At 40.3% G+C, this 25,984-nt stretch overlaps 1 protein-coding gene across 1 annotated transcript in view; it reads left to right on the top strand.

Annotated features, from left to right (window-relative positions):
- Positions 1-19,713, top strand: part of CADPS2 (calcium dependent secretion activator 2) — a 509,442-nt gene extending 489,729 nt beyond the window's left edge. The window contains 2 exon segments of the mRNA XM_027573409.2: positions 12,629-12,733; positions 18,813-19,713. Of these exon segments, the coding sequence (XP_027429210.1) occupies positions 12,629-12,733; positions 18,813-18,983 (276 nt within the window). The 3' untranslated portion in view covers positions 18,984-19,713.
- The last annotated feature ends 6,271 nt before the right edge of the window (positions 19,714-25,984 follow it).

Raw genomic sequence — 25,984 nt, 5'->3', positions numbered from 1 at the left:
GGTGAATTATAAAACCTGAGAAACTTGAGATACGCGTGCCTAATTGCCTAAAAGAAACTCAGCAAGAAAATGTAGTGTAGCGTGTTGATCTTATTTCTTTCATAATTCAGAAGAATCTTCAAGAAATATGTGGACTTCTTACTTATGTTCCTGAAATGTGATCATGAAACACAATTGTCATTTGGCCCATTCCCAGAAATACACACATCTTTGCATGAGGCACCTGGACATATGTGGCAGGTCTGGTAGAATCAGCTAATTAACAACACAGGCTTAAACAGGCACCTCATCTGGCAGTGCAGTCAGTTGCCTGATGGTGCTCAGCAGGATCGGGTAGTGCTTTTTATTTTTCTCTCCTAATGGTCTGCTGCCCACCTAATTTTGCCTTATTGTCAGTCACTACTTACCGCAGCTTGGGGCCCTCCCAGGAGGCTAAATTATTATCAAAGGATTAGGGAGATGTAGCCTTGCAGCTCTGACATTTCTGATTACTTGTCTATGCCAGAACACTAATTAGCTGTGACTAATTAAGAAAAATGTCCCTGCCATAGAAAACCATTTAAAAGAACTGAGGAGTAGAAAAGCAATTCAAAAGCTGAGCAGTGCTCAGATTTGCCGATGCTCTTTAGATTTCCACCAGAGCCTTAACTCACCTTTAATTGTGCTCAGAATTAAAAAAAAAAAAAAGCAGGGGGGAGAAAGAAGAAGAAGAAGAAGAAAAAAGAAAATCTCACATGTGAACTGATCTGAGGTTTTGACTTGAAGAGGAAAAAAAAAATGTTGATCACCTAAACTCCCTTAGCAATGGTAAAATTGTCTTTGATGAATGGAAGATGACAAAACTTACATTTTCATCAAGAAATTTTTCTAAACACCAAATGTGTAAATGTGCATTTGCATTCATTCACCCAAGCCAATAACAATGACTTAATAGTCATTGAAGGAAGTAGAATATTCTCTTGCCTGATTTTATAAAAGATAGTTAAAATGATGACAAGCAACACATTGGGCATTTTCAAAGTTAGTATTGATTTCACACTGCTTCCACATTGAAGATCGTCTGGAAGTAATGACTTCTCCATGCAGAGCCTGGTTTTTCCACAGTGACTTTGCATGCTTGCACTGCAACTGACCGCTAGTGACTTACTAATGAAAATATCCGGGCCTCCCTGGAGACCAGCATTTCGGTCAGTTGAGCAGTGCAAGGTTTTCCTAGAACCGGTAGCTGCTACTCTCCTTCTCTTCAAACCTAACTTCATCAGCAGATGATCCATGGCCTAAGGCCATTTTCTGGCTTTTTGAGGTCCTCCTCTGTCAGCCAGCCCGTCTGCATGCCTTCCTTGTGTCCCTGTCTAAGTTCACGGGTGGATGTGGCAGTAACAGCCAGACTGTTGACTAGGTCCAACTGAAAAAAAAATCTGGGGGTGCCTGGGTGCCTCAGTTGTTAAGCGTCTGCCTTCGGCTCAGGTCATGATCCCAGGGTCCTGGGATGGAGCCCTGCATCCGGCTCCCTGCTCAGCGGGAAGCCTGCTTCTCCCTCTCCCACTCCCCCTGCTTGTGTGCCCTCTCTCGCTGTATCTCTCTCTGTCCAAAAAAAAAAAAAAAAAATCTGTGTAAGGAAGTGGTTGTTGTGGTAAAACCATTGTTAGATGTGTTTATTGAATGCACTGAAAGGAAACTCTATAAAAGAACAATGTTCAAAGGTACTTATAAACACCTAGAGAGAGCCCTTAATTTCCCGGTGATGGCCCAGCCCTAGGTAAGAGACCATCTGAATTTTACTATGTTAATATGGGCAAAATATTTCATTTGAAATAAAGTTCCAACCCCATCTCACCTAAATTCTTCATGCTATTTTTTAACCCATTTCCCCTTTTCCTCTTAGTGGAGAAAAAATGTAGCCAGCATCCTCTAGGGAATAATCCTTCCTATATATGAAGACTGTTATTAAGGCACTTGTCATACTGGTCTACTCTGGGATAAATAATCCCTATTTGTTTCACTTCCCTTCATAGGCTCCTTTCCTAGCCCTTTAATCATCTTTGTGGCTGTCCTTTGAAACTTCTCTAAGCATTCTCTGTCATGCTTAGGGTTTTGAGTCAAGAATGGGATGCAGTGTTTGAATGTGGCTGAACAAGATTCTTTCAAGCCATGTTCCTACTGTGCATTCTAAGAAATAACATTCCCATACTTTTGCTCTACAGATCCTCATAAATGTGGTTCCATATACTCCCCACATTTCTTTGTGTTGACTTTCCCCTCAGTTACCACCCGTACTACATGCATATAATGTATATGTTTATTGATGGAGAATGTCCATTCAGTTGTTTTAGATGCATAAGGAAACCTTTAATTCACCGTTCAATTACTATGTGTAAAGCATGGTGGAGAATACTGGCATAAAACGGTTTGGCATTGTTTTGTCCCACAGAATTGGGTATCTCTGTCACGGTGACAGCGGATCCTAATTAAAATAGGAAATTGAAACTCCTCTTATTAATCAATTATTCATCCAACCAGTATTTATTCTGTAGAGGCCACATAGCATGTGGCAACATTAAAGAAGATATACCAAGTCCCTGACTTAAGGGAGCTTACATTCTTAGGATCAAATGGGTCTATTGAAAAAGTGAATTTCTCATTAAAATGTTTTACATTTTCATCTACTGAATAGATATTAACATATTTTCTTTCAAATGAACTAAACTAAAATTTAGAACTAAAATTTAATTCCCTTTCAAAAGAGATAATAGTGATCATGAAATTCACTTATTTGTCCATTTCAAGTGGAAGATTGGAAACTTGCCCAAAGTTAGGGCCAATGCAAGGTTTGTACCTAGCTCCATGACTACCAGCTAAGGGCACGCTCTTCCTCTCTACCCTTCATGGGTTCTTTGCTTGAAGCCAGGCTTATTTCCAGTCCCAGGAGAGTTCTCATGTTCCCTTAGACTGAAGTCGACAATGCCACAGCAGTGATATTTTTCTGCCTTAAAAAAAAAAAAAAAATAGCTCACGAAGCCAACAAGTATAGAAGTCACACAAGACATGTTACCTGGTGGTAAAAATACACAGGCAGCACTGCCAACCATACTCCAGATATGCGCCACAGCCTCAGGTAACCCCCAGGGATGGGCGCCAGTGGCCCTCACCATATGCTGGGGAGGCAGCTCCCTGCTCACGTGACAGAGCTGAGCACATCAACATCTGAGCGCGTAGTAGTATATTTTATGTGTAAGGGAACGTATGTGGACACTCATATATGTCCCTAGACATGGGGGTACTATCTCCTTTATGTAATTCACCCCTTAAAATGAAATCACTGTCTTTCCTTTAAAGCTCTGTTTGGTCCTGTGTTCAATTTCTTTAGCCAAATGCAATTGTTTACCTTTTGGTGAGTTCTACAACTTTCACATCTGTTCAGCTCTTTTTCTGTTACTGAAACATGTGAATCAAGTCAACAACCTGGCTCTGATACTCTTCTACCCTCTCTCTGTTAAAAAACTACACTGTCATTATTATACATGCAGTACTTTCTTCAGTCCTTCAGCACGTATACAATGCATGCTATGCGCCAGTCTGCTAAGGGCTGGAGATAGCAATAAAAATAAGACCTGGTTGCTGCCTTGTGTTTACACATAGCCCGCCAGTCGTGGCAGCCATATAGCACATTATGCAATATTTTTATAGATGCCTGTACAGAGTTCGAGGAGCAGAAAATATGGGAGCATCTGATTCTGCCTAGTGAGAGATAGTATTGGCTTCCTAGCAGAAATAGTGGTTGAAATGAATCTCAAGGGTTGACATAGATCTGGCCAGGGAAACATACTTGGGGATAAAAGCCCAGGTAGAGGGACTGACGTTCCCAGAAATCCTAGATTTGGAGAAACCCAACATTCAGGAGAGCAGCAGTTCATTCAGCTCGCTGAGAACGGATCCTATGGGAGTGGCCCATGAGTTGGAGACAGAATGGGAGCTACTTAGTCCAGTCCTTAGAGCACTCTCAAAAAGCAATTTGGGAATGATTGTTTTCCATTTTTGCAAGGAAACAAACAGAAAGACCGGCTAATCGTTAATTCTCAGCCCTAGATTTTCTCTTACACTGTGCCATTCAATAGCCATGCCAGGAGTCTGATTTATTTTTATTCAGATCCTCTGTATGAATTTAAATGCAATATTGACCAAAATTTTATACATAGTATTCAAAATGAGTCATTCCACCAGATGAAAAGGGCATTGTGCCCAAATGAACTATGCATTAAGAGATGTGCCCCAAACTGGTATCTGCAGCAGTGTAACTGGATTGATTGCTGAGTTTGGCCAAACCAATGATTGTGGTTAGTCATTTCAGTCAAAAAATTAGTCAAACCAACATGCATCCCATCATTTGTCATGAAGTAGGAGAGAGGGGGACAAATGATTATCTGAAATCGTCACTTATAATCTTTTTAACACCAGGAAAAGAGCCCCAGAATAAAATGACAGAGGCACTTACCTGCTTGGTAATCATGAATAATAAAGAACAGTATTGATTTTATTTTATTTTAAAGATTTATTTATTTTTGAGAGAGAGCGCACACGAGTGAGGGCAAGGAAGGGGGGGAGGCAAAGGGGAGGTGGAGACACAGGGCTGCAGGACCCTGAGATTATGACCTGAGCCGAAACCAGGGGTCAGTCGCTCAACTGACTGAGCCACCCAGGAGCCCCTAGAACAGTATTAACTTTAATGTCTTGTGTAGTGGAGGAAAAGATAGGCTAGTTTAACACTTTCAGGACATTTTGGAATGAAGGGAATTTTGGATGATGAAATAGTAGCAGAAAAGAGCTTGTACAACTCCCAATTTATGAAATTTGTCCTGTTATATAACTTGTTCTGTTTTGTAACTGAAGAGGATCTAATTCACCTAGAGATATCTTGGTATTTATACATTTTTTTTTTAAGTAATCTCTACACCCAGCATGGTGTGCAAACTCATGACACTGAGATCAAGAGTCAGATGTTCTACTGACTGAGCCAGCCAGGCGCCCCTACATTTTTTAAAAGAGAAAATGTGGGAGCAGAAGTATTAACTTCAAGAATAGGAAAGTTTTTTCAGCATTCAACAAACATAATAGGTACCTACTATCCTACTATATGTCAGTTCTCCCATGTTATTAGCACTTTCTACATTTTCTTAACAGACATCAAAGTGCTCATAAACTCTCCTTTGCAGACTTCCTGATAGAGGCAGAAAATGAAAACCACCCTGAGTATGAGGCTATTGAACATGGAAAAAGAAAGACATGAATCAAATACTCCTCTGTTCTATGTTTAAAAAAAAAAAAAAATGAAGAAAGCTGTATATATAGATCGAGCCCCCTTATGAATGAACCAAGGATTTCTTTCCCACCTTCCATTGTTTTGTTACAGTGGGGGAGAGGGAGAACCCTTCCCAGTATTCCTAAGCATTAAAATGTATAGCACTTTGAAACATCTTAAGAGGGGCACCTTGGTGGCTCAGTCGGTGAAGCAACTGCCTTCGGCTCAGGTCATGATCGCAGGGTCCTGGGATCGAGGCCCACATCAGGCTCCCTGGGTGCTCAGCGGGAAGCCTGCTTCTCCCTCTCCCACTCCCCGCTGCTTGTGTTCCCTCTCTCGCTGTGTCTCTGTCAAATAAATAAAATATTAAAAAAAAAAAAAAACATCTTAAGAATGGGGGACACCTAGCTGGCTGAGTAGCACGTGGGTCACTTGATCTTAGGCTTGTGAGTTTGAGCCCCACATTGGGCATAGAGATTACTTAAAAATATCTTAAGAATGGGACATATGGGAATGGCCTAGCACAAGAGCCATTTGGTTGGTTATCCTAACAGGAAGTATGGTTCTTGAAAGAATTTATTCACCTTATATACTATTAGGTTTACAAATATCTTTGGTCTTTGGAAATGTAGATTGTTTTAACTCTCAAGAAAATGTGGTAGACTTCTTTGAAACAATTAATAAGCGTTTTCCTGTTTACTGTGTTATAATGACTATCAGGAACCCCCAAGAATAGTGGAGATTGATTTCTTAGTTATCTGCTGGAAGTAGGGAACTACCCTTAAGAATCAGAGATTTTATTGACAGAACAGACTGGTTTCTAGAAGGAAATGGAATAACCTAGCAGTCGTAAGTACAGACTCTGAAGCATGGCTATAAGATATAAATTATATCTTATACATAAGATATAAATGCCACTTAGTGTATAAATCTGAATAACATGCTTAATCTAAAGTCGATTTTCCACCCATATAAGCTCAGTTTCCACATATGCAACATGGGAATAATCATAGCCATTTCATGAAGTTTGTTGTAAGAATGATTTTATTTTTATTTGAGAGAGAGAGAGAGCACAAGCCCTCACAATTATTTAATTGAGAGGAAGAGGGAGAAGCAGGCTCCCCGCTGAGCAGGGAGCCCGATGCGGGGCTTGATCCCAGAACCCCGGGATCACGACTTGAACCGAAGGCAGACACTTAACCAACTGAGCCACGCAGGCACCCCTGGTTGTTGTAAGAATTAAATGAAATTTTAACTGACGCACTTAAATTTCCCAGGGAAAACTTAAAATATCAGATGCCTTTGTAATCAGAATCCATAAAAATAACAGACATGAATAACTGCACCTGAAAATTCGTTAGAAATCTCATTCATTCCTCATGACACCTGATTGTTTCATTTTTATAATATGTTTGTGCTTCATTTAAAGGCCAAAATGAGGGCACCTCGGTGGCTCAGTTGATTAAGCGTCTGCCTTCAGCTCAGGTCATGATTCCCAGGGTCCTGGGATCGAGTCCCACAAGGGGATCCCTGCTCCATGGGAGGAAGTCTGCTTACTCTTCTCTCTCTGCCTGCCGCTCCCCCTGCTTGTGTTCTCTCTCTCTCTCTGTGTTAAATAAATAAAATCTTTAAAAAAAAACCAAATAAGTTAAAAACAGACAAAAATAACAGGTGATAGAAGGTTCTGGAACTCTAGACTTGCATTTTTTTTTTAAATAAAGCTATATTTAAGCACCATATAAAAGGGAAAAGGTGTGATAATTTGGCTTTTCCCTGAAGTTCATTCTTAAAAGAATCACAAGCTGTATTGGTTCTAATCGTGCCCTTTATTCTGATAATCAAATCTAATATAGTATTTCTGGAGAACATCAGAATCTTATTTAAAAGCTAGATTCACATAATCTATCCTTCATATGACAGAGGAGAAAACTGAGACATAAAAAGGAAGTTATGACGGGCTCAATCAGGCAAATAGCATAAAAGGTGTTGGCCCTTCTGCCTTCTGGGCTTCTGTATTGATGTCCTTCTCCGGTGTGTGGACAGCCAGCCCTCAGCGGCCATGTTCAGAGGCAGGTCTCTATCTTTCCCCCATGAATGGCTCTGGGTCTAGCTGGGAATGTTGATAGGTGTAGGTTGAGTTGAACACTTCCTATATTTTTAACCATAATAGACTGGTTTCAGTTTTCCTGAAATGTAACCCTTACTCGTATTCCAAGCCAACAAAAAATTCACACTTAAAACTTTATAGTTGCTTGTGTTTCAGGAGCCTGTTTTGTGGAAACACATAGCATCGTTTCAGTGAGATGCTTCATGCAGGGGTGGGGCTGGGGGGGGGAATGTTGGTGTTACTGTTTCAAATTTACCATTAATATGAAACTTGCGTTTTAGTGTTTGGAAATGGGAAGTGACTGGCCACGAATTTAGTTATATGAAATAAATGCGCTGTTGACAAAAGGAACACACAATGTACAATGAAGCATTTATGTTTACTTTTTAACATCCTGGTCAAACCGTAGGGCATTAATGTTTCTAAATATTTTGTCACTCCCCAAAGCTACAAAATGATCCTAAAGAATGTCTTACATTTATCAAACTTATCAAAACCTTCAGCATTGCAAAATTGTTATTTGTTCTTTTATTCAATCCAACTTAGCATTTGAAAGATAGTTTCCTAAAATGACATTTTCTAGATGGTATTTTACTTCAGCTTGGTGACTCACCACTTCTGAAACAGACAGCTTCCCTTGAAATAAATGAAGAAATACATACATACTGTGGAAATTTAGCCATTCCAGATCTCAGTGCACTAAAAAGTGTTGGATTGTTTTTTGTTTTGTTTTGTTTTTTTCTGCCGTTCACCTATTGAGTTGAGCATAGCTGAAGAATGAAAATATATCAACTAGTTGTACCAATTCATAATCAATAAAAAGCTAAACACTTAAGCAGAAAATTTATCACAGATTTGTTCCTAGCAAAGCAGCTATTTCCGCCTTGCCATCATCATCAGAAGCCACATTCTGACAGAAATCATTTGCTTGAAGCAGCCGTGATATATAAACCCTATGTGGTCTCGTGATTCAGATTTAGGAATATCAGCCACAGAGGGTCTAAAGGCATTGTGCATTAGTATGTATTGAGACCTCATTCCAGGTGGCCGGCAGCTGGACTTTTTAAAAATAAAATTTCAAAATAAATGTGAAGTGCTCGTTTCCAGGCAGAGAGTGTTTTATTTAATTGACTCATCCTCAGAAACATTACAAATTAGGCAGAAAAGAGAGTTGTGCATGTTTAATATATTTGTTTTATATTTCCCCTGGTCAACAGAATAATGAAATTCCTTAACTACTTCTCTTTAACTTGCATGAAGAAAGCACGGTATGTTGCTAAATCTCTTTTCACCAGCACCGCGGAGAAACAACTTTAATCCTTGTTAGAAAATTGCCGAGTCTGGGACTGACAAAGAGCTCATGCTTGTTCCATTGTGAGTGCTCCCCGGCCCCAAGAGCAGAGCCCTTTACAGCTGCGTGGATCCCGCCCGGCTCAGCTGCACTATTTAGGAGAGGAGGTTTGTCAATTTCTATTGACAATGGAGAGAGTTTTTCAGGGCCTGTAGCAGTGCTGACACAGTTGGGGATCAATGCCAGCCATTCAGACTGCACCCTCTTTCATTGCTTTGGTTTGTTAATTCAAGACTAAAGGTCCACTGAGGGGGTTCAGGGTGTTTAAGAAAGCTGATGAACTGTTTAAGAAAGCTGATGAACTGCAAGCGTTTATAGCCCTGGTGTGGCAATTTCCATAGTCAGTGGCAACTCCTGGCACTGAGGGAGCTGTGTCCTTGTTGACCCTCTTGTTATTAAAAATGCACAAGTGCTGCGCTTCTCAATATTTCAACACTCTTTCATTGTCAATACCACCTTCTGAGCCCTTCAGCTTGTTGCTTGCTCTAAAGATCTTCTTAGATTGGGTTTGAAAACTTCACCTTAAACACTAGATTAGACTGATGTTCTGTTTTCCGTGCTCCTGTTGATTTGTTGAACCTTCCCAGGGCTGGAAAGCAAGTAGCAGCTTGATGGGGAGACGGGCTGCTAATATGATTTACCAGTCTACAGTCATGCACAATAAGTGTGAATAAATACAGGGGTCTCACAGAGTCAACCCTAGCCTTTCCTTTTCTTTTATTTTTGCTTTAAAAGAAATATCTCAAGAAAATGAAGTGAGTAATGCATGCCCTTACAGGAGTTGAATGAACCACAGAAAGAAAACACACACACACACACACACACACACACACACACACACACACACACACACATTTTTTGTTAAAGTGGTAGGCTACTGTCATGGATTGATGTAGAAAAAAAATGTAGAATATACGCTTACTGCTTTCCTCCTAAGCAGACCAAAGCAAAAAAGGAAGCAGTAATACCATACCCGTGACTTCAGTGCAAACTGCAGAGCCCCTTCCTTGTCATACCCCGAAGGGGAAAAGTGAAGAGTCAATCAACCAAATTGTTTTAGAAAATTAACTTTTCCAAAATGAAAGGACATTTGCTAACATTCAGACTTTACTGCACATTCACCCTTTTTGAATGTTTTTTTTTTTTTCTTTGCGTTGAGGGGGGTGGTTTTGTTTGGGGTGGGGGAAAATGAAGCTAACCTACCTTTGAATTTTGTGTCAAGATGAAAAAAACGAGACCTACTATATTCCAGCCCCCAAAAGAGGAACATATCAATTCCAGCACCAGAAATAGGAAAGTGCTGGAGATTTCTATTTGGTGGTTTTGTTGGTTTGCTTATTTGTTTGCTTGGAGTGTGTGTCTGTGTGTTTCTGTGTCTACTTCACCATATACAAGAAAGAAGCAGTCCTAGTGCGTTTTTTGTTGTTAGCTTATTGTTAGTAGCAACATAAACTCTAAGCTGAAGTGCTGCTTTCTCTTAATTGCTTGATTTAGCTGAAAATCTTCAAAATGCTTTGACTTGGGAACCAAAAAATATGCATTTTTATCTGAAAAGGATAATTTTTCTTACAGAATTTTCCTTATCAAGTAATTGGTTGCCTTTAAAACTAAGATGATGGTACAGTAGCTGAAGCTTTTTACTTTACAATGGTTCTCTTTTCTTCTCTGTTTTTTTGGTTAACTTCCGATCATTTTATTCCCAACTTGTTTATCTCTAAAATTACAATTTTGGCATTGTGTTAAAGAAGTGCTATTAGTAATAAATGGCTGTGTTACATTGGATATCCTTCTGATTATCACTTAATCATAAGTATCATTATTGTGTAATGGGAAAATTGAGTTAACTTTAAATTATGTAAGGATTTTTTAAAAACATAAAGGTGCATATGGTGGAGAAATTTTAAGAAATGTTTTCATTTCCCTCAAATTCAGACAACTTACCATAGATATAGTAACTTTACAGTCTAACAGACAGATTAACTAGTATGTTATGCTAGACTTCATATATCATATTTTGTTCCCCCCAACAAAAAAAAATATTATCTCTTACAGAAGGACTGCAGTTTAAGAGTCATAACCATTAGATTACATTTTAGCTTTCAAATTATCTGGAGCCTGGTATAGGGGTGAGAGTCTTAATTTAGTTTCTCATATTCACTATCACCAATACCTGAGAGTGTTTACCGGTATTAAAATAGAACTCGAGGTTGAGGCTATAAATAATTTGAAATAAGGAAGTATAGGATTTAAATACTATTGGAAATTACTGTCAGCTGAAGTACTGAATTCATTAGCAGTTTATATTTTTTAAGAACTTAGGGGTGTATCTTATTTTCATAAAACTTATTTCTGATACTTTTATAATGTCTGGAAAATGAAGAAAGCAGTCAGGAAAGAGCAAAATCAGGTACATGAATAACATTTTTTGAAATCATAGCCTATCTCACATTTTAAAAACCTGAAATTTTCATTCATCTGTGTGCTATCATATTTAGCAAATCACTTATTCATTTTAATTACCTATCTCATTTTATTCATATATGTTCAGTGTACTAACAAATTAATAGAAATAAGTCTAGCGAAATGTGAAACTGATTCATGTTTAATTTATGCTTAAAATACCATTTCTTATACTAAATTTTATCAGAACAATGTTAATAAATACAAGTCCAGATGAATTTCAGACTTGTATCACGTAAGATTTCTCTTAGCAATTGAATTTACTACTTTATTATGGAAGAAAAATATTTTTTTAAGATTTTTCTCTTGTGTTTGAATACCTAAGCACACATGCACCACTCATACGTGATCTATATGGTGTCACTGTATTTCTGTATACAAACAAGACACAAAATCCTTTCTCTTTCAAAAACTCTCGTCATTTCCTAAGTGCTGAATGGACTTTGCTATTTCTTACAGTTATCTGGATGAGCAGCATTATTATTTTTACAGTATTACCTAAACCTAGCTCTAGCATGTAGTAGTGAATCCCTTAAAATGTCACTACTAATGGTAGATTGCCTTTTAAACACAAAACACATAGTATCTTACTGTACTATTCTCCTAGACATTACATAGGAGCAGGAAATTACATTAGAGAAGAATTTTGATTTTTCCCCTCAAGAGAGTGGTAATAAAGAGGAAAAAATATGAACCCTCCAAAAACACTAGCAAGATGAAACAAATTCTTTCGTGATTTAGTCAACTGACCTCTTCTTTTTGATTCTTTAGACACAGCAATTCCATCCTGATAAAATTCCCTCCTAAGGTCCCAAATCTTTATTTTAGGTGGGTTTCAAACATCTTGACAAGTAGTTCACAACCAACAGTAGATAAGGGTGTGATTGAGGATCTCTGGCTAGTAAGCCGTGGTAATGCTTTCCCATTGCTTCTGTAACAGGTTATTTCTAGGTATTGACTGCATGTGTCATGGCATGACGCATCTACTGTTTGATTTTTACATAACGTACAGGCTAATAAGAAATTTCCCTTCGAAAATAATTCACCTGCTTTCTCCTGCTGCTTGGGAGTCCATTCAGTCCCATAACATGTATTTAGCGCCCATTGTTACCTACAGATCACAAAGCATGCCACTAGGCTGCAAGCGCAGGAACACGGTTTCCCATGAATATGTTACAGCCGAAAGACTCATGTTAATTCATGGAGAGAACAGCCTAGGTCAACTTAGCAGATTTTCTAGCAAAACATACAATTCTGTTAATAGGAAATTATAGCATTATTGACTTCAAGTGCTGATCTGTGGTCATTCCAGAGTGTGTCATTACCCCCTCATTACTGAATCTGTTACATGAATACTGCAGAGGCTGTTTTTCTGTTTTGTTCTCCTCCTCTCTGCCCCCATCCTTCCTTCCAGCAATGGTACAGCAGTTCCATGAAAGTCATTTGTGTCTGGTTGGCTGATAGATTAGATCTTCAGCTTCATATTTACCAACTGAAGACGCTCATCAAGATTGTGAAGGTAAACAAAATGTGCTTAGATGTGAATTGCCTACCAAGCTATCAAGAGTAATGGCTAGATATTGACATACAAAAAAATTGTGTTTGATGTAACTGAGTGGATCTAAGTACCTTAAAAACATCACTCTCGGCAATGCTAGGCTACTGTTCACTTACATTTTCAGTTAGATTATTAAGTCAGTTTTAATCTGTCTTTTCTGCCCTAATAAAAAATATTTTATCAAGTAATCACATTTTAAGATAATATACATAAAGCCTCGGGCACATTTACCTGATTGTAGTAGGTCCACAGTAATTTGGTATTAATTTTCTTGATTACAGAAATGTTTTCTCCTAATACATTTCTTTCATATTTACTGGCTCACATATCATTATGAGGGCTTTTGAATTGTGTTTGTCCACAGCATAAGGAGAGTCTCCATTATTTTGTTACATACTGACACTAAAGTCACACTGTCACTGCCTGACTTCCTTTGGAAGCATGCCCCGTCTCTCATATAAGAGATGATCAGGGGGCGCCTGGGTGGCTCAGTTGGTTAAGCGACTGCCTTCGGCTCAGGTCATGATCCTGGAGTCCCGGGATCGAGTCCCGCATCGGGCTCCCTGCTCAGCAGGGAGTCTGCTTCTCCCTCTGACCCTCTTCCCTCTTGTGCTTTCTATCTCTCATTCTCTCTCTCTCTCAAATAAATAAATAAAATCTTTAAAAAAAAAAAAAAGAGATGATCAGTTTGAGTGTTGGGGACCATCCCAGACAACCAACAGGTATCACATCACATAAGCAAGGCCATTTTGACTTTTGCTCTTCAAGAGAAAAGGTTAACAGTGTACATATTATATTTAGTAAGGGCTTTAAAATCATATATTTACTATTAACATAACAATAAAAATTTTTAAAAAATCATATATTTACTAAACATGATTTTTCACTCTTTGTAAATTCTAGTGGAAACACAAAATTTGCCATAACTTTTTCTTAAAATTGAGACAAATCCAACCTTATGCCTAAAAACATAACTCTTGCTAATGAGAAACATCTGTTCTTTTTTTTTTTTTAAGATTTTATTTATTTATTTGACAGAGAGAGAATGAGAGAGAGAGAGCACGAGAGGAAGGAGCAGACTCCCTGCTGAGCAGGGAGCCCGATGTGGGACTCGATCCTGGGACTCCAGGATCATGACCTGAGCCGAAGGCAGTTGCTTAACCAACTGAGCCACCCAGGCGCCCCAGAAACATCTGTTCTTTTAAAAAGATGACCTTCACTTCCATTTTAGTGCCATTTATCAAATGAGATATGTATACCGTATATATAGAGAAAGATCTAGATCTGTATGTATATGTGCCCATATATGTATATGTGTATATAGGCACATATATATGTTTCTATTTATGTGTATGTGCATATATGACACACACACACACACGTACTCAGTGGTTCTTAGTGTCATTCTTGACCTATCGTTACCACCACCACCAAGTTCCCACCTGGGAACTTGCCAGGTATGCAAATTATCAGGCCCCACCCCAGACCTACTGAATCAGAAACTCTGAGTGGGGCCCAGCAATCTATATATTAACAAGCCCTCCAGATAATTCTGATGTTAAAGTTTGAGAAGAACTACTGCATTACATCATTAGGTTTTATCCACATTAAAATATTTCCCATCATTCTCTAGGTTCCTACAGCCTAATTAGAATACATGTTCTTTTGTGCCATAGCCACACAGGTTATCTCAGATTAGAAAGAACCATAAATAGGAAAGTTCCATTCTAAAGTGAGAAATCGGCAAATCTACTGGAACATAAGACCAGACCTATCATCTCACGGTAATAGCAATCACGATTAGTCATAAATAACAAGTAAAATTATAGCCACTCACTAATTTTTAATACTACTAGACATATTACATTTCAATGGACAAAATATCTTTGGTCCAGAGCCCTTCTTACCAGGTGTTATTTATTTTACAAAGAAACTGAAAGCATACTAGAATCCATTCATACTTGCCTTCATTTCTGCAGTGTTTCTTCCTTGTTTCTATAAATGTGACCTGGAGAGCTTCCAAATGAAGCTTGTTTTTCATAAAAGAGAATCTGGGTTATCTGTGTATACTTTATAAATATATGTGTATGTTAAGGTTGTAGTCTGTACTGTGACTAATATTGGGATTAGCTGCTTACCCTTATGATCAGCCATATTTTCAAGTTAATATCTGTTGCATTCAAGATGTGAGAAAGGACCTAGTCAGTTGATTGGTATTCGTTGATAGATTGTTCTCTGTTTTCAGAGTAAAAGTCTCTCTCGTTTACTAGCCCATCACTGGTTTCTTTCAAAGTTATTCCTCTTCTCATATTCACATTGTCATTACAATTAAAGATCAAGCAGCAATGAATATTTTAGCAGAATAAAATCGTAATGTCATGAATTATATGGTGACATTTCCATTGTACTCTAAGCCAATCAATTTATCTTATTTTAACATAGTCTTCATTATGGGCGACCAATAGTCAAGACAGATAAATATGAAAATAAATTTCATGAATATGTTTGACTTCCCATGCTTTGTTTTTCACAAGCAGGTCCCCAGACTCAGCCAATGCTTTCTTTGGCTGATACACTTAATCAAAACGTAGAGCTTTATTTAATAATTAAAAATTATTATTTTCACAGTGAAAATCAGGATAAATTAATAATCTAATGTTTTACTTCTTCCTTTTCCTACTTTGAATGTAAACAGACTTTAACCAATTTCATACATAGATTCACAATTCTTCAGAAGCTATATGGTTATATTTATAATGTTCATTTTTCAGTGAATTTAAGAAGCTGTTAAATAGCAATGTATACAATTGTGAAGGTCCCCGAGTAGGCTCTCCTTCCATCCACATCACCTAGAGTAAGCCAGCATGTTACCACAGAGTAGCACATTCTACCCAGGAGCCAAGCTGCTCGACTCTGGCAGTCTAGTCCTTACTACTCACGGACATCGTCATTCTTCTGTGCCCAGCGGAGACATCTGTGCCCACAGATGCCATCAAGCTGTATGTGATAGCCAACTTTGCCCCACAAAGACACTTAGATACTAATTGGTTCATTCATGTTGCTCGCTAAGAAAAAACAAATTCCCCTAAGAGTTTCACAAAGAGTTTAGGACTAAGAAATTATTTGCAAGGTTTTAACATCAGAATGATTTATTGAGGAAGGGAGAAAAATCGAATCTTCAAAAAATCAAAATGGCTGATGGATTTGCATTCTCCCTAGTGGCCGTATGACATTTAAAAAGCAGTTAACATATAAAAAATAAAATAAAATAATTTTTTAGAGTCTTAATTACATGTAAATTAGAAAGCTTTCAGGACTGCAGATCCCCACAGTACAAATCTGTCCTCACCAACATACGGACAATTAAGCTAAGTCTAAGGAAAGTCAATTCTAATAAAATAAAGTAGGACTCGGGCGCCTGGGTGGCTCAGTCGTTAAGCGTCTGCCTTCAGCTCAGGTCATGGTCCCAGGATCCTGGGATCGAGCCCCGCATCGGGCTCCCTGCTCCGCGGGAAGCCTGCTTATCCCTCTGACCCTCTCCCCTGCTTGTGTTCCTGCTCTGTCTCCCTCTCTGTCAAATAAATAAATAAAATCTTTAAAAAAATAATAAAGTAGGACTCACAAACTCAATATATAATTGTCAGCGGAACAATTATACTTCATGTCCGATGCATTATCTGTACATGAATATTTTGTGTGCTTGATATATTTTTAATGGAACTATTAGACAGTTACAGCCTTGCACACAAATCTGTGGTAATAATACTATGTATATCAGTTACCAGATTTTCTGGATAAAACTTGCTTTTCAGAGCTATTTCTATGGGTTTTGATGCGAATTACCTAAGTTTTGGTGTAAAAGACTACCACCTTAGTAATAATAAGATTAACAGCTTAGAAAGAGAATATGAGGGCGCCTGGGTGGCTCAGTTGGTTAAGCGACTGCCTTCGGCTCAGGTCATGATCCTGGAGTCCCGGGATCGAGTCCCGCATCGGGCTCCCTGCTCCGCAGGGAGTCTGCTTCTCCCTCTGCCCCTCCCCCCTCATGTGCGCGCGCGCTCTCTCTCTCTCTCTGTCTCTCTCTCTCATTCTCTCATTCTCTCTGTCTCAAATAAATAAATAAAATCTTTAAAAAAAAGAATATGAGGATGGTGGGGTGTAGGTGTCTTAAAATATTAAAACATAAGTAAAAATAGTTTTGATCATTTAGAGAAAAAAGTCTCTGAATCAAATTTTTATTTGCTGTTAAGATACTGACGTCCGATACTGTACCATATTTCTCACAGTTCAGTTTACTTTTGGTGGACTTTGGTGGTGAACTTTTCAAATATAAATTTAATTTATAACAAGTGATTATCCAAATGAAAAAAAAAATATTCACCTTCCGTACTGCTTTTGGCATATCGCCTCTGAAACTTGGAATGATACTGGGGGCATAAGTCAGCGTAAAGAAGACAGGAAGATAAAATGTGAAATACCAATGGTCCCACGATCTTTTAATGGATTTACTCCTTCCCCAAAGTCTGTTAGTAAGCCAGCTGTGTCTATCAAGGAGATTAAGATGCCATTCATCATCAGCATTTCCTACCTCATACGAATAAGTACCTTCAATTCAACTGTGTGAATATTAAAAGTTTTCTTCTATATATTATGTTGAGGGAAATCAAGCATCCCTTAATGTTAATTTTCAGCCACTGGACTTATAATACTGGGCCAAAAAGTACAACATTCCTTCTTATTTGACTTTTTTCATCTATTAAGTATAAAGCAAACAACAAAAAGTGCCCACTAGAAATCATTTAGGACAAAACAGTGGCACATTGATAGATACTGATACTTGAGGGCCAGTCCATTGACATCTGAATGCTTACTATTCTAAATGTAACCTAGGACAGTAAACAAAATCTTAAAAGATAGCATTAAAAACAGCCTTAGAAGTGCCTCCATGCAATGGGATATCTTCATTTAAAAATCAATAATGTAATTGGCCACAGAAAAATCATATCTGAGAAAAATTGCACTTAAGGGAATAAGTGAAATAAGGGAAGCTTTATAGGTGATGTATCTTCTGTGCCACAGAGCCCAGTGTTCTGTTGCTCTTGTCACTGTTCTTAGGAATCACTACATAAACGCTAACATGATGTTCTATTTTCTTTTTAAAGATCTTTATTTATTTATTTGACAGAGAGAGACACAGTGAGAGAGGGAACACAAGCAGGGGGAGTGGGAGAGGGAGAAGCAGGCTTCCCGCGGAGCAGGGAGCCCGATGCGGGACTCGATGCGGGACTCGATGTGGGATCATGACCTGAGCCGAAGGCAGACGCTTAACGACTGAGCCACCCAGGCGCCCCTATTTTTGATATACAGTACATCAAATAATATACTTTTCACAGAAAATATACATACATGTTTTATTAGCCCATCTATGGAAGCTTTATGCCAGAATTTGACACTGCACATTCCAAGGGGATTTCAAAAGGAAAGGGCAGAATTCATACAGACTTTTAGGTGTACACGAATTTTTACCCAATGGTACATATAATAAATGTTATAATTCAGAAATACAGAAAATGCAAATTTCTTTTACTGATAATAGTAATTCTCTCCCTCTACATCTCCCCCCAAAAAGCTAATGCATTTTATAAAATGTATTTTTCAGTACTAAAGGAACTGAAAAACCAAGAATTCCTTCATATTAAAAATGTACATCAGTGCATATCATTTGCTACAAGTCATTCAAATAGTAAAGTCTGTGCAATCAGGAATATTTTGGAGAAACGCTCATTTGTCATCTGTCACAACATTTTGATCTATTCAGAGTGATTCTAGTTTGGAAAGCAGTAGCCAAAGTCTCATTTCATTTTCTCCCCAGGAATACACCAACAAGTTGATTAACACGGGCAGCTAGAATCGGAATCCATTAGTGAATTGTCCAAGATCATCTTTGAAATGCCAACTGAGGATAGATACATACATCCATATTGACATCCGTGCATACAATCCATAAGTTATCTAAGCAGATTCTCTCTTCTTCCTCCAGAAAACATACAGGGACTTCCGACTGCAGGGTGTGTTAGAAGGCACACTGAACAGTAAGACCTACGATACTCTGCACAGACGGTTAACAGTGGAGGAGGCTACAGCCTCTGTCTCAGAAGGAGGAGGACTTCAGGGCATCACCATGAAAGACAGTGATGAAGAAGAAGGCTGATAACCGCCAGTGCTGTAGGAAGGAGGAGGGTGTTGCCCTTGTTTATGTTGTACCTGTCTTTGTAATTACATTGATTGTCTGGACCCAATAAAAATGCTTGTATTCCCCTCCACTTTGTAAAGAGTCAACCTGGAAGCAGAGTAAAAGAGGAAAATGCCAAGTTTTTTTGGTTTTTGTTTTTAATATCCAGCCTCTTTTGTGTAGCTTGACCTAAAATGAGCTTTGGCTTTGTGATTGGAACATGATTTTTTGGTTTTTTAGAAGCTTTGACTTTTTCTTCTGTAATTACATCAAAGTAGTGTCCTCTGTGTGAAATGAGATCTGCATTTCTCATAGTAGACATTGTGAGAAGAAGCCACTTCGGATCACTGGGCCAGCTCCGTTGTAGCCTTGTTAAAATGGTGTGTATTTAATAGTTTATCATTTCTGTGTCAGGATTTTTGGGTTTTTTTCGTAGTTAATTTGCCATTGTTGTGATGTGTGTAAAAACTTTAACCTTGGTTCTTAGTAGTCTGAATTCATCTGCAGGCTTAAAAGGACTGCCAAACCAAATATAGACTAGATCCTCCATCAGCTTGTGTCTGGTTCTATTCTGAACATATCTTTCAAGTTAAAAAAAAAAAAAAAATCCTAAAGTGTAAGGTGGTAAATGCGCTGCCATCAACATACCGCATTCTCCTACTTCTAAGTGTAACAGCTTGCAGGCAATAAAAATCTTATTTGGTCAAAAGCACTTCTGTATTTATTAGACTTATAAAAATTAAATGCAGTAAAAAATACAGTATTACAAACATCCCAACAATTTGGCTCTGTGTTTTTGTTTCTTGTTTTGTTTACAATCAGATGAGTAAAAGATATTAACACTGCTTTGCACCTAATAGGCACACACACTTGTTAAAAGAATAAGTTATTACGACAGCATATTTCCATAGCAAAGGTAATGCTGACTACATACTTACATATTACTAACATTAGCAATTAGTGTTAACTAATAATAAGTAATACTAGGAGTGCTAGTGATTTAACTAGCAGTTGACATATTAGTTAACAGTTATTTCTTCCCCCACAGTATTTTCTTGCTATAATTTTGAAATATAGTAATATACTTTATAATTTATGAATTTTAATTTTTGCATTTTTTTCCTAAAATGTCCTGGCATATTGTGCTACTACATTCATAAGTAATTTTTAAATTAGGTAAGTTAACACAAAATAACTGGAGGTATCCCTGAATTTGTGTAAACTCTAGTTCCGGAATTTTGGAAGTGAAACAACTTCTTAGACCTCCAAATTCATTCTCTTATGGTGTTATAAATGGTGCCTCAGTAGCTGGACTAGCCCACAAAAGTCCATTTGATCTAGTTATACGATACTGGTTTCGGCTCAAATCTGGGTCCTAGGGGTAAGACCTCCTGTGATACAAGATAAACATGAAAGGAGATTTCTTCCCCTTTCCTGGATTAGAGACTAACTCTCCCAACTCAGTATTGTGGGAACGCAGTTTGTCCTGGAATGGTCTTTCCCCTCTCTCCGCCCTCACATCCAATAGCATCCTGTCTTTGGGCCACCAGCTGTCCAGTCATGCTACCCTAAACTCAGTGGTACCGTCCCCATGCTTGCTGCTGCAAGCTCACATGGCTGTATACTTGGAAATCACCCAACCTTGTATTCCCTTAAATGTCTGTGTCTTTGATACAGCTCATCTCTGAGTAATTGGCCCATGTTGTCCTAAAGTATGAATGATGACTGACCGATGCCCGCCCCCCCAGCCATATATATATATAGATACTCAAGAAAATACCTAGCTAATCCAATTCAGATGTGCAGGGGGAAAGCACTTGGGGTCAGGAGGGTCCTAATGCTGATCTGAGCTATTTCACCCACCTGCTGGCCCTTTTTCCTGGTCAGCCTCCTGTAGTTTCTCTCCAGACTTGAATGTTCTCTGCTTCCCTTCTGTACCCCGGAGATTTCTAAAAGCTCCACTCCTCAGTCCAACCTCCAGTGGCTTCCACAGGGAGGACAGAGCCAAAGGCAGGTAGTGGAGATGCTCATGGGTTTACCACGACTCTGTGAACTAACCTTTGAGCCCCAGAAAGGTGTATGAAGAGAAATTTATAAAGTAACTGAAAAAGAATGAAAAGTCATTTTTGGGTTTTTGCCCAGAAATTCTCTTCAACATAACTACAAATTGCTTGAAATGACTTAATAATTGTTCATCAGTGTTTGTGACCGTTAGGGTGACTGCCCAAGCATCTATTAAAGGAAGCCAGGTGTTATTTTTTAACTATTATCTCATTAAAAGGGATTTAATCGAAAGCCTTACAAATCTTAGAAAACTTTTAAAGTGAAAATCATTTTTAACTCAAATAGCTCTACCTTCCTGAATGGTTTGGGGGAAGGGCCAAAAAGTGCATTCTTTGTGCAGTTTAAGAAGTGTTGCAGGAGAAAATACCTAATGCAGTCTAATATCCAGCTGGAATGGGCCTGTTAAATAACACGTCTAAAAGGAAAGTTTCTCCAAACTCATGGAGAAAAATAATAATAACGCCTTTTCCCGGAAAGGGAAAGAACCACGCAGTGCTTAACGTAAACTTCTCAGCTCCAGCTGTGGGTCGTTCTTGTATTCACGGATTTTTCCACTTGAATTCCCCTTAGTTCTTGTTCATTGTCCCACGCTCTGCAGAAAGGATTTCCTGCTACTTTTGCAGTAAACGCCGGTGCAGTGTCTCAGGGCTCCCACCCCGCCCCCCACGGTCAGAGCCCAGCCTGGCCCGGCGTCGCCCTCCTTCGCCCGCGAAGACTTCGGGTGAGAGGGTACGTGAGCTCCTGGAAGGTGCTCTTGGTGGGAAGGAGGTCACCCTGCCACCGCTGCTCATGGAGCCCCTCCCGCTGCGACCGTCTGCAGTCCGGGAGGCGCGTGCCCCCAACCCCGCCTCCCCCGCTGCGAAAACCCGCCGGGACCCGGGACCGACCCCGGGCGCGGGGGCGCAGGCCGGCGGTGCGCGGGATTCCCGCGAGCCGGAGCTCAGAGCCGGCCTTCCCAGCCCCTCCCGCCACGCGTTTCGTAGAAAGACCTGAGCCGGGAGATTTGAGCAAGAGCTCGGCCGCCTTTATGTCTTACTCCCCAAACAGAAAACGGAAACTTCCCGGTCCGGGTCCCCAAAGGGAGGTGATAGATCGATGTTCCTGAGAGCCGTTCACGCGCCGCGGGAGGAGAGCGAGCGGGTGGGCCCCTGCGCGCTCTGCCTCCACCGCCCGCCCGCACCCCCACCGGAAGCCCTCCTCCCGTCCCACTCGGGCCAAAAAAAAAAAAAAAGAAAAGAAAAACCCGTGGACTAGTTGCGGAATTTGGAGGCCTGATTTGTGGGAGTTCTGAAAGGCAGTGCTCACCCTATCTTTACATGGGGTCCCCTTACCTCATCCCCACCCTCTGCCCCGGTGCTATGCGGGTCTCCTTTTCCTTTCAAGCTCTGCTCGCCGGCCGGGCAAGAACTTTCGGGGAAAGCGGATGGCTCAGTTGCCTGCGGTACTCTGCGGCGGAGAGTGGAGCCCACGGGCCTGGGCAGCCGGAGGAGGCGAAAGGGAGCTGGGACGCCGCAGTCCCCAAAGCGCGCGGCTGGCGGCTGCCCACCACACCCCTATCCAAGGGTGAGGCTTCCCCCCCACAGCGTTGGCTGAAAGGTGGGGTGCAGAGATGCCTTAATTTGCTCTTCTCTGTGACACTGAAGTAAGATACTTAAAAGAACAGAAGCGGATACAGACTGAGCACAACGCTCTGAGCCTGGGTTCCCGAAGTCATGAGTGACAGTCATCGTGCCCTTTGTCCGTGTGCAACATGCCATTGTTTTAAGGGAATAGGCACTGGAGTGTGAGAGTATACTACTGAGAAAAGAGGAAGGGAGAGAAGGAGAATTCGATGTGTTTCCCAAATGAAGAAGACCCCTGATTTAAAGAAATACCCAGAACCAGGTGCATATGTCACAGCTTGGGAAATCGTAGTAAGCAGGAAGACTTGGAGCCAGAAAAATCTGCATTTGCCTCCTAACGGCTGCCCCTCTTGCCCGTGCCTGAGCTCTGTGTCCTTGGGCAAGTCACTTGACTTCTTTGTAAAACGGCCACTTAATCAGTAAGGTGGTTGTAAGAAGTAGAGGCATGTAATAAGTTGTGGCCAGTACTAACTAGTTCTTCGTGAGGAATGGATTGAAAAGAAATCGTGGCAGGCCCGCCTCTGCCAACGTGCACCACCACTCTCTGGCCATTCTCCCCGGGGTGGTTTCAGGATCCTTCTAGATCACAGCCCGCTCAATGGATCTTCACCCCGGTCCCTGGCGTGTCAGTGGACTGGCTAGAATTGTCCGGTTCCGGGGTTATATATAAGGCTGGCCAAGTGGGAGGAGAGGAGCAAACGGGGAGGGGCAAACCTACTTGGGTCTGCTGAAAGGGCCGGCATTGCCGAGAGCAGCCCCTGGAGCAGTGGTTGGGAAGAGGGGAGGCAGCTGGAGACGTGTCTTTGGGCCATAAGGGGATGATGTTGGTCAGGGCCTCTGAAACCGGATAGGTATGATCCAGAGATGCTAGACCTATAGTCAAGGAATCTCAGATCTCGGCCTGTAGCCAGTAGGTTAAGTTCAAGAGAATTTAAGGGACAAATTGGTGTTCATTAATGTTTTCCAAAGTTTAAGGAGGCCTAGATTGGCGACCTGCGTCTCAGACCAGAGATGCGCACACACGGAGAATGCGCAGCGGAACCAAAAGAGAAGCAGAGGAAAGCAAACCGCCAGCATGCCCCAAGCTGGCCTCAGCCACGCAAGCCGAGCAAAAACGGCAGACGGTGAGGGTGGCAGTCAGCACCGAGGCCTGGCCTGGAGTGCTGAACTGACAGCCCTAGAAGGCTGTCAGGAAAACGCCAATAACTTGGAGACCAGCCCGGGCCCCGGGAATGCCCCAGGGTCACATCCCAGCGTGTCCGTGAGAAGGAAGACGCGTGCCCTGGTGGTGCTGGGGCCAGGCACTTGGTGGCCTTGGGGAGGCAGAAACTCATCGCTTCTGAAAGGCGAAGACACCTCGCCCTGCTTTGGGCTGGGACTAGAGCTACTTTTTTAACTGGAGAGATGTTTCCCATCTTCATCATTCCTTTAAGGTAGCCTGCCTTCAGCTTCTGGTTCCAGATCCAGGGAAGAATCTTACACACACACACACACCACACACCACACACACCACTCTGGAATACCACAGATGCCTTTAATCTCCCTGTACTTTGCAACTTTACATTAAGAGTGACTGTATTTATGTGCTTATTTGTGGGTGACTTTTAAAATATAGCAAATAAACATATTCTCAAATTGTCTAAAATCTTTTTCCATCTCTAGGATCAGGGGTTCTCACGTCAGAGAGGAAGTAAAGAGTTGATTTCGAATTCAGGAATCATCAGGCAGGGTAGTTATCCTTTCTTGGGTTCTGACACAGCCTTGTTTATGGAGCCCCTACACACACTGTGTACCTTTGCAAAAATTAAAGGTGGTGTGTCAAATTATTTCCTTTTCTGCTTTAAATCAATTCTAGTTTGTCTTTTAACACTACTTCCTTGCTACACCCAACAAGTAACACCTCTCTTGGGTGTGATTGGCAGAAAGAAACATTTAAATGCTGAAATTTGTTGTTTAGGGCATTTCTCTAAAATGCCAAGGAGGCAAAACTAATTTAACTTTGGAAGAAGATTTTGATGGGGAGGTAGAAAAAGTTTCATTAAAAAGACGTTACATAGGAAAAGGTCAGAACCCAACAGGACTGTATTTCCGAAAGTGGAAAGTGGAACATGGCTGGGGTAGCGGCCGATTGTGGCAAGAGAGAGCTTTGTTAGATCCTCCCCACCCCCAACGCCCTGTAATAATTTTTTAAAACACACTTCAAAGTTATTGAAGAACTTCATTCATTGTCATTCATTCAAACCGCCCAGTTGTTTTTGTTGTTGTTGTTGTTGATGTTGTTACATTGTGTGATTGCTAGATGTGTTCTTTCATATAAGTAGGAGAGTCTATCAGAAAGTTGATTAATTTTAGAACTGCATTAACTGCTTCTAAAGAGATGAAATCTGCTTTACTCAAACTGGGATTTTTGAAAAGCTTTTGTGAAAGGTTAATTCATCATTCTACAGAAGAAAGTGTCCCCTGGGGACCTCAGGACTGAATGTGGGAGAGCAGGCCCCCAATGATAAGGAAAAATCCTCAAAGTTGTGAAAAATAATTTAGCAAATGTGATTCTTTCTGTGTATTTTAACATGTCCATGTATTTAACCAGAAACTGAATCATTGAGCAGAAGGGTTGTTTTTTAAATACAGTTGTCTGAAAAATATTTTGGAAAAGTTTATAGCCTCACTTTTTAACAAGATGATAGATAGCTTTTCATATGTAAAGTAGTTTATTTTAAAATCTCTTTTCAATCTCCAAGCCTCCCAAGAATGAAGTGGGCTTTGATTTAGTCCCATTTCACAGAAAAACAATTCAAGGCAAAGGGAACTGCCACCATCTGTTCAGGTTAACAAGGAGTCCACTAGCTGTGTGGCCTTCCCCAGACGAAGGCACCCTGGTTGAGGAGGCCAAAGCAAGGCAGGAAAGCGGCATCCTTTATTCCAGCCCTCGAAATGTCTGGACAAATTGGTGGTAAAAGTACTTATGAAGAACTTTCTTAGAAAGGGGGAAAGGTTGGTTGTTCTCCATTTCAATGGATAATTGAAGAATCCAGCTTTAAAAGGATAGTAAGGGACCTGGAGGAGCCAAGGGGATTACAATTTACCTTTTATGGGGCAGCAATTGGGGGGCAGGTGGGGGCAGAATTCACTGCCTACTTGAAAAAGTGGATGTTTTCTCCGCTTAAATTCCTGCCCTTATAGATTTAATTAAAAGCTCTAGAAATCAATGTAAATAACAACCCCAAACTACTGAGGGGTTGGATTGCAAGTTATAGAATATGGCCAGTTTTGCATAGGGGTTTTGCAGAGAAA

The sequence above is a fragment of the Zalophus californianus genome, chromosome 12 (genome assembly GCF_009762305.2).
Source record: "Zalophus californianus isolate mZalCal1 chromosome 12, mZalCal1.pri.v2, whole genome shotgun sequence".
NCBI lineage: Eukaryota > Metazoa > Chordata > Mammalia > Carnivora > Otariidae > Zalophus > Zalophus californianus.
The sequence above is the reverse complement of the archived record's forward strand: the minus strand, read 5'-3'. Positions and strand labels throughout refer to the sequence as shown.